At 42.8% G+C, this 12,055-nt stretch overlaps 1 protein-coding gene across 1 annotated transcript in view; it reads left to right on the forward strand.

The window, feature by feature from the left end:
• Positions 1–12,055, forward strand: part of COL22A1 (collagen type XXII alpha 1 chain) — a 310,551-nt gene that overhangs the window by 98,510 nt on the left and 199,986 nt on the right. The window contains exon 4 of the mRNA XM_054020800.1: positions 2,810–2,884. Within this exon, the coding sequence (XP_053876775.1) occupies positions 2,810–2,884 (75 nt within the window). The remainder of the gene's footprint in view (positions 1–2,809; positions 2,885–12,055) is intronic.

Raw genomic sequence — 12,055 nt, forward strand, 5'->3', positions numbered from 1 at the left:
AGTTGACTGCTGACGCTCCCCCATCGACTCTGCCTGCGCTTCTCACCCTGGTGGAGTAGCGGAGTTGACGGGAGAGCGCTCGGGGGTCGATTTATCACGTCTAGACTAGACACGATAAATTGACCCCTGCTGGATTGATCGCTGTCTGGCGATCTGACGGGTAGTAGAGACATACCCTTGGTGAAGTTGCTGAGAGGTGGATCTGTGGAAATGAAAGAAGGACTGGGCTCCAAGGAGATGAGGAATTCTTAAGGTAATAAAGAGGTGTGTCTCACTAGGAAAGAAGCAACAAAATTGAGCAATGTAAAATTTTGTCTTGATATATGGAACAACTTCCCAGGCTGTGGAACAGATGGCCAAGGGAGGTACTGTAGTGGAAATGCCATCATCTGGTTCATTTTAATGCTGCTCAGGATAACAGCACGTTTTCTAGTATTTTGGTTTTGTGGGATGTTTTTCTGCTATTTATCAGCAAAACTGGGAATATAAGGTGCCCTTGTGAGTTTTCTGGAATTTGCTGTTTCAGTTTGGGTTGGAAAGGTCACAAGAACAGCTTGTTTTGGAGTTTGGGGGCCTTTTGCTTCTATCCAGAGTCCAAAGTGCCTGAAACTTTTTAAAAAAGTGAACTGAAGGTTTTGGATCAAAAAACCCAAAACAAAACAGAATGGGTCAAGCTATGATGAAAGGTTCAGGGAGTTCTCTTACCCAGATCAGTTCATCCATCCCTCTTTCCATTAATTGTGTTACTCTTGTTCCAGAGCAGGATTAATGGAGAAGACCATGTATTGAATAAAAAAGAATCCCAAAAGAGGAACACATGAAGAAGTGTGATTGTCAGTAGCAAATCTACTGCCTTACAATTCTGATCTTGGATCAGTGCTGCAGTCCCAAGATAGACTTACCAATAAGATGATTATGCTTTGTGGTGATGTCCATTGTACATTAATGACTGCTAAGAGATATCATAATAATATGAGGGACTGTTTGCAGTACCTGTTCTAGAGTGTACATTTTGTCCATTTCATAATGGGTTTGGCTTCCTTTAGGGAACAAGTGTATAGTAACCTCTGCTGCTGAAATCAATAATGCTGATCATGTTTTTTATCTGTATTACTCCTAAATTGAGTATACCTTTTTATGGACAAACAGAAAAGACAGGTCCCTTCCTTAACAATCAAATCATTGAAACGATGCATGTTGTAATGCAGCAGTGGTTAATAATCAGCAAAAGGTGCGGGGAAAGACATATGAGGATGGAATTATAACAGTGGAAGACCAGGGGATGTGTTTACTGTTATGCATACATCTGGTGCGGATGAAGGAATAGTATCTGTGTTAGATTCCCACCTGGCTGAACATTAAAGTATGGAATGAAAAATACTAGTGCGGTTTCTAATGCACAGTCTGGTGTGCACATTTTTCATATTCTCATTAAACAGACTCCTTGAGCCATATGTCCCATTGTTTAGAAGTGTGAAATTAGCTATTGATCTAGGAAAACAAAATATAAATTAAAAAGTTACTTTAGATCTATGATAGGAAAGAGGTAGGCAGGCAGGCACTAGTGTACATAGATGGATGGAACCAAAGATCAAGTTGACACCAATTTGGAACTTGAAAAATGTTGGACAAAGGTTGGGTATTAGTGTGATTTTTATCAAATGCTATTTGACACTTGGCTTACCTGGGAGTGGTATTCCAAATCTTCATTGTGCTCAGCAGTGCTTTGTGGATGAGCAAAATAAAGGCGCATTGGGAAATTAGTTAAAGCCCAATTTTTTGGAGGTGAGGTAGCCAGTGGATATGGAACTGGACGGAGGTTCAGGAGACTGGGTTCTTTTTCTGTTTCTGCCACAGACCTGCTCTGTGACCTTTGGCGAATCTCTGTTATTTGTATTACTGTAGCATTACCTAGGAGCCTCTGTCTTGAACAAGGACCCCGTTGTGCTAAGCACTGTACCTACCCCCAAAGAGTTTACAATCCAATATAAGACAAGAGACAACAAATAGATATAGACGGACAGATAGGGAAGTACAAGAAAACAATGAGACAGTGATAGGCAATGGTCTCAGCACATCAACAGCCTAACCACTGTCAAGTTTCCTGTAGGCTTCACCACAAAGGAGAGTTTCCAGGAAGGTGTTGAAGGAGGATATTGAGGTAGATTTGTGGATGTTTATGGGGAGCTTCTCCCATTCATGAGGGGCAACTTGGGTGCTTGTTTGAAAATTTAACAGATGGGCGATGGAACTGGGCTGAACAGAGGCAGGAGTTGACAGCTTTACAGTGAATGAGAGAAGATAAGTAGGATGGGGATAGGCCATGAAGGGCCTCGAAAGTGAAGCCAAGTAGCTGACGTGATCAAGAATGGGGAGCTAGAGGAAGAAAGCAAAGGGAAGGGTAACATGATCAAAGCAACAGGCTAGGAAAATGATCGTCGCAGCAGCATTCTGAATCCACTCGTCAAGACCAGAGAAAAGAGGATGGTGCAGTAATTGAGATACGAGATGATGGGAACCTGGATCTGTTTAGATATTAAACTCTTTGGAGCAGGAACTGTCTCTTACTCAATGTTTGTACAGTGCCCCAATCTCAGCCAGGTCCTGGAAGCGCTACCATAATACAAATAACAACCATAATAAAGTTTTTACTGACTGGAAGGTGGTTCGAATTTTGGCATCTATATTTCATATGCCATGGGGAATATTCCAGTGGGATAGCTAGATACTGCTTATATTTATATAATTTTCCATTGAGTGACCAAGCTTCCATTTATAATCATTGCTTTTTTATTCTTGTTCTTTGTAGATGTGCTGTGTCCAAATGTCCATGTGGAAGGAGATCGATTTAAACACACCAATGGAGAGACTGATGAAATCCCAGGTAATCCCAGAGACCTCTCTTCTGCAGTGCCTCTGTGAATTTTAATAACATAATAGTGTAGGTCCTACTGAAATGTTCTGACTTTGTCATGGTTTCCCTGCCTCTTGGCATTTCCTTAATGTAACATGTATCCAGTGATATATAGATATATATAGATATATTGGAAGCAGCAATGCTGGAAGAGACCTATTAGTTGACTCATTTGCTATGGAGTGAGTATAGTTGATTTAGGTAATAGCAGGGCTAGTGACATTACAACTTTTCTGGGAGTTCTGGTATCTCTTTTCAGCCAGCTGTGGGACTGATTCTGTCACAGGTGAGCATAATTTGTACGTCCTTTATAGCTTACCCGTGGTGTCATGAACTCCTGTAATTGAAAACTGGGCCATCAGGAGAATTCCTGGAATGTTTCTGTCTAAACCAAGAAGTCTGGTCACAGCTATGGAGGCCACTAGCATGGCCTGAAGTCGGAGGTGGCATGGGGGGAAGGGTACAGGATTTGACAGCCCCGGTAGTCATTGATGCTCATTTCATCTGAGGATTCCTATTGGAGAGGTGTCAGCTCAGTCTGTGCCATTTTCAGGCTGCTTGTATCCATAATGGTGGGGTTTCAGCTAGGCCTCTGTCCACACAGGGTGACAGCATCCTTCCTCTTCTGTGGACTCCTCTAGAAGAGAATTCCCCATACATCTGTTCTGGCATGAATTTTAAATTTGACAGGGCTCTATTCTGGCACCCGCGCTGGCATTGTCTCTGCCAGTACCCCCACTGATACTAAATTAGACTGTTCACAGTGTAAGATATTGCATATAATGAGCCAGAGGATTAGCACCCGTCCCCTATGTAGTATCAGCTGGGTAATCCATCCCAACACACAGGTGTTGTAAATGACAGCACATGTCCTTCAGTATGTATCTGACCGGTATGGTGGGTCTCTTGTTTAATAAAACTCACCCTTCCCTTTCATGACTTTTCAATGTTGAGCACTGAAAAAGTGAAACATCCCTTTTATCTATGACTTTGGCTCATTGCAGTAGTTCCCAGGTAAAATGAAGTTGGTTTTCAATGTTAACTCTCCTTTTGCTCATCTCTCTCTGACGGGCAGTAAATCAGTATCTCGCAGTTCCACTTCACCGATGACAGATGGCTTAGTTCTTCCAGGCAGATTGATAGCACAGGACAGTCATTTACTAGGTCAATATTTATCTCCTAAATCTAAAGTTAAAAGGTTGTCAATACTGTATACCCTGTTTCCCCGAAAATAAGACATCCTCCGAAAATAAGGCCTACTTACAGTTTTGCCTCTCGTTGTAATATAAGGCATCCCCCCGATAATAAGACCTCCCCGATAATAAGGCATCCACCGATAATAAGGCATTTTTCATTTCTGAAAAATAAGACATCCCCTGAAAATAAGACCTAGCGCATCTTTGGGAGCAAAAATTAATATAAGACACTGTCTTATTTTCGGGGAAACAGGGTAGTGACTTCACAACCAGATTGTTAAAGTCATGGATTACAGCAATTTCTAGCTCTTTTCCTAATACAAAGTAATTCTTAGAAGTTACTAGACAGCTTTTCATGCTCTGAAGCAACAAGGATTCCTTGCTTTTACTGTGATTCAAGAGAGGGGACATTACTGGACTAATAATGTTCCAGCACTGGGCTAGGGGTCACTGTGCTGTTGGAGGCAGATTAGACGTAAGCAGGGTGGATAAAAATCAGTGATTTAAAATAAATCCAATCTGATTTTTATTTAAATGAAATACATTTTTTTCCTTTTAAAAAGCAACCCATTTAAAATTAAATTTTGAAATTCTGACAGCACAAGTGAAGGCCTAAACTTATTATAATGTATTAAAAATCATTGAAATGAAATAAAAATAATAATATTCAAGCAGTATATGTTTGCTGCCACATTTTAAAGAAAGTCAGATCAGTGAACTAGAGGAAGTCACTGGCTAAGCACCAGGAACCAGAGCTTGTTGAAATGCTAAACCAGCTTTTCACAACAGGGGTCATAGGTGCTGGAGCTAGGGGTGCTGGAGGTGCTACCACATCTCCTGGCTTGAAGTGGTTTCCATCAGATACAGGGTTTACAGTTTGGTTCAATGGCTCTCAGCACCGCCACTATAAAAATTGTTCCAACACCCCGGGCAGAGGTCTCTTCTGTAGGTGCAGACTGAACATTTTCTTCATTTCAGTTTATTCAACTAGTCCAGTGAAATTACTAGTTCATTTGAAGTTGAGAAACAAATTGGGATGGAAAAGGCAGCAAAGTTTGTTTTCCTCTTCCAATCTATGAATAAAACTGAGTGTGAAAGGAGAGCTACTGGTTCTAAAATCTTGAAGGACGTGGTGACAACAATCAGATCAGTTCACTAACTGCAGGTAATACTTTGTTTAATTCATAAATAAATGCAGAACATGTTTTGATAATTTTTTTTTCACTTTTGTATCTATCACATTTAAGGTCGTTTTATTTAACTAATAAAAACACATTGAAAATGCTTTTTGTGCGTTTTAATTGAATTCCAAATTTCCATCAAAAGGCAGATTGACCCAGATCATGACTAAAAAGATAATCATCTTCTAGTAAATAAGAAATACATTTAACATTTTCTAACACAATAAAAAATGTAAAAATTAACAATCGGAATAAATGTATGTTAAACTATAAAACTACTTAAATAAATGTGTATAGCCATAGTGGTGTCATGTATCACGGAACAGCCATGTTAGTGTGTATCCACAAAAACAACAAGGAGTCCGGTGGCACCTTAAGGGCTAACAGATTTATTTGGGCATAAGCTTTCGTGGGTAAAAAACCCACTTCTTCAGATGCATGGAGTGAAATTACAGATGCAGGCATTATATAATGATACATGAAGAGAAGGGAGTACTCCTGAAGAAGTGAGGCTTTTTACCCACAAAAGCTTATGCCCAAATAAATCTGTTAGTCTTTAAGGTGCCACCGGACTCTTTGTTGTTTTTATAGCCATAGTGTGTCCTTCTGGCTAGCAGATAGTAACAATTTGTACCAACCAATGAGAATCAACTTTTCTTTAGGAAAATAACTAAAAATTACATATGCAAAACAAGATTAAAGTCTATTTAAATCAAAGTTTCCTGCCTGCGGATTTAAATCAATCCACCCAGGACATAAGACGAATGTGCTGTCCTTACTGGTCATTAAGGATCCCCTAGCAATTTTTGCAAGATTAGAGTGCAAGCCCTAGTGTCCTGCACAAACATCAATGTCAAAAACGACATCCTGCCTTCCAAAACTACCCTGGCAGATTTCGTGGCTGTGGTATTCTTTATTTCCTCTTCTGAACTATTGTATGGTGTTGCTGTTGTATCCTATGGGTGATTGTGTTTCAGTGGGGTACAGTCCACCAGATCTCTCACATTTATGAGAGAATGCCAGCTCTAGCATCTCTGCAGAATTCAACCATGGTAGAATGGCCTAGGGAAAGAGACTGCCTCTTTGGTAACCAGATCCCAAATTGTTAAGGGCTTTGTAAGCAGGGCCGGCGCAACCCATTAGGCGATCTAGGCGGACGCCTAGGGCACTGACATTTGGGGAGCGGTGACCGTGGCGGCCGAACATCCGGCCACTGCGGTCGTCGTCGGTATTTCGGGGGCGGGACCTTCCGCCGCCTCTGTCGGGGGCGCCATTTTGGGGGCGGGACCTTCCGCTGCCTAGGGCGCCAAAATGGCTGCCGGCGCTCCTGTTTGTAGGTTAACATCAGCACCTTGCATTCCATCTGGAAAATTATCGGCAGCCAGTGCTGATCCTGTTGTAATGTGCTTAAGAAAGCCGCATTCTGAACTAACTTCAGCTTTGGAAGGGTCCCAAAGTGCAGCCCCCCACAGAGAACATTATAACAAATCTAACTCTGAGGTGACAAAGGCCCTGTATAACTGTACTAAAGCACAACACCTCTGCCTTCCCTTCTGTCTCTGGTTTGTGCAGGTGTGTGGGAGGGGAGTAATGGAATTAAGGAGGAGGAGGATGGAAACAAATGCATTTTGGGAATTTTTTTTATCATCTTTTTATTGCACATTGCACTCTTACTAAGTGCATAGGACAACACATACAGCTGTTGCACAGAACACCATCAATGGCAGGCCTGAAAGGTAGACCCATAACAATGCATTATGCAGTGACCTCACGTCTTTAACGAACTTAAGTGTCTGTGATCCAATAAACTGAGGGGAAACAGAGATTTGTCTGAGCACAGGAACAGCAGGTCATGATTCAGTGTGAAATCCCAACAGATTAACCTACCGCAATGGCTGTGGGGTGAAGGACTTGGAAAAGAGATCAGGCCAGTTACGTTTAAATCAGGGGTCTCAAACTCAATTTACCTTAGGGCCAGGGTCAGTCCTCAAATCCTCCCAGTAGGCCAATAATGTCACTGAAGATGGTGTTCAGAAAAGAAAACATTTATATTGTATTTTATATTTTGAATTTCTTAGAAATAATAAAACTGTCATGCAACTTTATACAATTCTTCGCCTGCCAGAGAGTTTTTAGTGTTTGCCAGACACCTGGCAATGCTTCAGTTCTGTCAGTTTGTTGATGTTTGGCCTCAGTGACTGAGCAATTGAAACCTTTAGGATTGCAGCAAGGTGTGCATCAGATAGTTGTGTTCGGTATTTTGACTTGTTTATATTCATCGTTGAACAGAGTGACGCTGCCTCCATGGCTGACTCTGCCTAGCAACTAATGATAGTATCTCTGTTCCTCTTCCCCAGCCAATGGGAACTGCAGGGGGCGGCACATGCAGTAGACATTGCCAGCAGCGTGTCTGCCTGTGTCTCTCCCCTGCAGGCTGCAGTGGGGAGGTTCTCGGGCCACAGATGGCCTGTGGGCCGGGACTTTGAGACCCCCCTGGTTTCAATTATGATAATTTTTTGCAGCAGCATTCAATGAAGGCTGCCATACAAACAAACAGGCTAAGATGAGGGAAGGTAACAAACAAAGGAAAGCAGTGAGAGAAACTGGAGACGATACACCGCTGCTGTTTAACAGAGCACAGTAACCGCTCATGACACTTGTTTGAAGTCATAGAATATCAGAGTTGGAAGGGACCTCAGGAGGTCATTTAGTCCAACCCCCTGCTCAAAGCAGGACCAATCCCCACACAGATTTTTGCCCCAGATCCCTAAACAGCCCCCTCAAGGATTGAACTCACAACCCTGGGTTTAGCAGGCCAATGCTCAAACCACTGAGCTATCCCCCCTAATTTCTTTACTTTAGTCCAGGAAGTAAAGAAGACAGGCACGATAGAAAATGCAACGGGCATTTAGGAAAAAGGAATGGGATCAGATCAGGACACTAGGGCAAACATCTATTACAGTATGTGTCAAGGGATTTAACAGCACTTCATATTTTTTAGGCAATGTATAAAATGAAACAATTCGCACACCATCCCTGTGCGGTGGATACGTAGTGTTCTTATTTTACAGAGAGGGAAACGGAGACAAGAGAGCTTATGTGACTTGTCCTAAGTTGTTAGAGTCAAAAGTGAAATTTTGGAATTCCCAACTGTCATACTCAGTCCATCTAAATATTGCCTAGCCCTGACCCTGTTTCCTTGGGGCATCTGACAGAGTCCCTGCCACACACAGCAACTTTGTGATGTAATATGATGACATGGCTCTGGCCCATTATGATGCATCATCATCATCATATCACAACACACTGGCACATGCAACCGATCTTACCAAATGAAGGGCTTCTTGCAGCTCCAAAACTTGGTTTTGGACCATTTAATATAGTCTAAGTTGGCCTGCAGGATACTGGATCAGCCCAATGAAATCTGAAAGTGAAAGCTGAAGCTAGACAAATTCACAGTGGAAATAAGGTACCGTATACATTTTTAACAGTGGGGATAATTAATAATTGGAGTAATTTACCAAGGTTTGTGGCTTTTAAAATCAAGATTGGATGTTTTTTAAAAGATATGCTCTCTATAGCCTTACAGATATATGGGTGAATTAATTGATTACTGATTAATCTCTTAGGGTTCTCAACATTTCTCTTTCTCATCCCCACCCCAAATGCTATAAAAACTCTACAGCCCACCTGTGCCAAAACAACTGTTTTTCTGCATATAAAACTCAGGGCTGGTGTTGGGGGACAGCAAGCAGGGCAGTTGCCCGTGACCCCACACCACAGGGAGCCCCGCAAAGGTAAGTTGCTGGGACTTCAGCCCCACCACAGTGGCCTTAAGCTTTGGCTTTCTGCCCTGGTCCCCAGACAGTTTAACGCTGGCTATGCTTCGTGGACCCCCTGAAACCTGCTCGCAGCCCCCCCCCAGGGGCCACAGACCCCTGGTTGAGAACCGATGTCTTAGATTGCATTGGTTAAAGATTTAGTCTCCTGAGAGTTACAGCAGCAGGAATATTATTAGTTTTAATAGACCCTAAGAGCAAATGAGAAACAATTCCTGTTTATTACAATTTCCCTGATTAACAAATTCACTAAGCAGATAAAAAGAATCCAACAAATACTAAAAATACAGCAGCAGATAGAGAGAGAGTGTGAGGTGTTTAACCCTATGACCGGTATCACACTCATCTCCTGCTGGGAGACCCCTCTCTCTTCCCCCCGCAGTGTCAGTCATTATTCTCCTCCTCCTCATCATCATCCATGGTTGTCATCCTGGCATGTCCCCGGGCGTTTCTTCCCCCTAGCATGCAGGCCGGGCAACACCTTTTATTCTGAGAAACGCTTATGCCTACTAAGGTTCATACATATGCATAAGGGTGTCAACCCCTTTTTCCTTACCTGTACTTCCACACCCCATGAATTTTGGGGTGCTTTTCTTTTCATAGGTTGTGCTCTTTGTTCCCCTTATTCTCATTAGCATCTACATATGCATGTCCCCACGGTAACCTGAGGTGACAGCAGAATTTCTCATGATGTTACGATTGAGTGACTTGCAGTCTAGACAGGTATATTGTGGCATATTTTCCCAACCATCACCCATTGGCATATTCTTTACAGTAATCTTGTAACTTTACTGTTACAGGGTCATTCCTGGGTCACCTACTTATGTCACCCTCTTTAGGCCCAAAGACTAACATGGCTAAGATGAAGTCTTACAGACTTCAGCCTACAAACTTTGCATTATAGCCTTACTTTGCTTATATACTTAATACACACTCATCACTTATAAATGCTTGTCAACCTTATTCTCATCTGATCCTATCCTGCTTAAACCTATCCATCATACATTAATTAATTACACTTCTCCACAACAATAAATGCTCAATTAAATTCTTAAAAGAGATAATTGGCTGCTTTCAGTTCACACAGGAATTCTTTTGATAAAGTTCTATGTTCTGTGTTATATAAGAGGTCACCGGAGGAGCTCTGCAAAGCAATTAATCAAATGAAGAACAATAAAGCACCAGGTCCTGATGACATACCAGCTGAAGGACTTAAAGTGGGGGGAGAAACACTAACTAGCTTCATTTCCTGCTCCTCAAAATCTGGCGCACCAAAGAAATCCCCGCTGACTTACAGAACACTAACATTGTCACCATTTTCAAAAAGGGAGACAGGGCCGACTGTGGCAACTATCGAGGCATTGCTCTCCTCTCCATTGCTGGGAAGATTCTTGCTAGGACCTTACGGAATCGCCTGCTCCCTGTTGCAGAGGAAGTACGTCTAGAGTCCCAGCACGGCTTCAGACCATCAGGAGGTACCACTGACATGATTTTCACAGCCAGGCAGATTCAGGAAAAATGTCAAGAACAACACCTGGAGCTGAATATGGCCTTTATCGATCTGACCAAAGCCTTCGACTCTGCCAACCGTGAGGCTCTGTGGAAAATCATGTCAAAGTTTGGCTGCCCAAGCAAATGTATCACCATTGTAAGACTCCTCCACAATCAGATGACTGCCTCCATCCTGTGCAGTGGCTCTACCTCTGATCCCTTTGTCATCTGAACTGGCATGAAACAAGGTTGTGTAATGGCATCCATGCTTTTCTCCATTTTCTTAGCAGCTATGAAAACGTTAACCCCAAACCGTCTACCGCAGGGCATTGGCATCCCATATCAGACTGACGGCAACCTCTTCAACCTTTCTCGTCCCTGTGGCAGAACTAAAGTAATATCGGCAACAATAACCAAACTCCAGTACGCAGATGATTCTCCTGTAGTTGCACACTCAAAGGAGGATCCACAAACAGCCCTTAGTTGCTTTTCTGAAGCTTACAAAAGTCTAGGGCTAAATCTGAACATCGGCAAAACAAAAGTTCTCCACTGGCCAGCTCCCGGTCAAGGAAAATCTATATCGACAAAGAAGAGCTGGAAAATGTAGAACACTTTGCCTATTTTGGCAGCCATCTCTCACAGAGGGCAGACATAGACGTCGAGATTCAGCACAAAATTCACTGTGCCAGCCTTGCCTTTGGCAGACTGTCTCTCCGGGTGTTCAGCCATCACAACATCAGAAAACACACTAGACTTTTAGTTTATAAAGCGGTGGTAATCCCAACTCTCCTCTATGGCTGTGAGACTTGGGTGACCTATAGAAAGCACCTGAAAAATCTGGAACGCCAGCACCAGCACTTTCTTTGGAAGATCCTCAACATAAAGTGGGAGGATCGTTGCAGTAATGTCAGTGTCCTCACAGATGCCAACATCTTCAGTGTTGAGTCCCTGATTATCCAGCACCAGCTGAGGTGCACCTGCCTGATGGGTGTACAGCAATTGTTTTGGTAAGCGTACAACTCACCGAAGGAGAAGAGAAACAGGAAGGCCAAAAGAAACACTTTAAAGACATTCTCAAGATAAACATCAAGAGATGTGGCATCGACACCACACACTGGGGGACAGTCGCCCAGGATAGGGTTAACTGGCGAAGACTTGTCAGAGAAGGAATGTTCTCTTTTGAGGAAAATCGCCTTGCCCTGGCCTCAGAAAGACACCAGAAAAGAAAGGACAGGCGACTGTCATGCAGCAATCGTGGCCCAACCCTGGCTTCCAAAGCCACCTGCAATGTTTGCTAACAAGCCTGCGGCTCAAGGATCGGACTCCTCAGTTACCAAAGGACCCATAAAAAATAAAACCTGTGAAAGTAATCATCTTCGACCACGAGGGATTGCCGCCGCAGCTGCCGAAGACAAGAGGTCAGGCTAGATGATC

This window comes from Malaclemys terrapin, chromosome 2 (genome assembly GCF_027887155.1).
Source record: "Malaclemys terrapin pileata isolate rMalTer1 chromosome 2, rMalTer1.hap1, whole genome shotgun sequence".
Lineage (NCBI taxonomy): Eukaryota > Metazoa > Chordata > Testudines > Emydidae > Malaclemys > Malaclemys terrapin.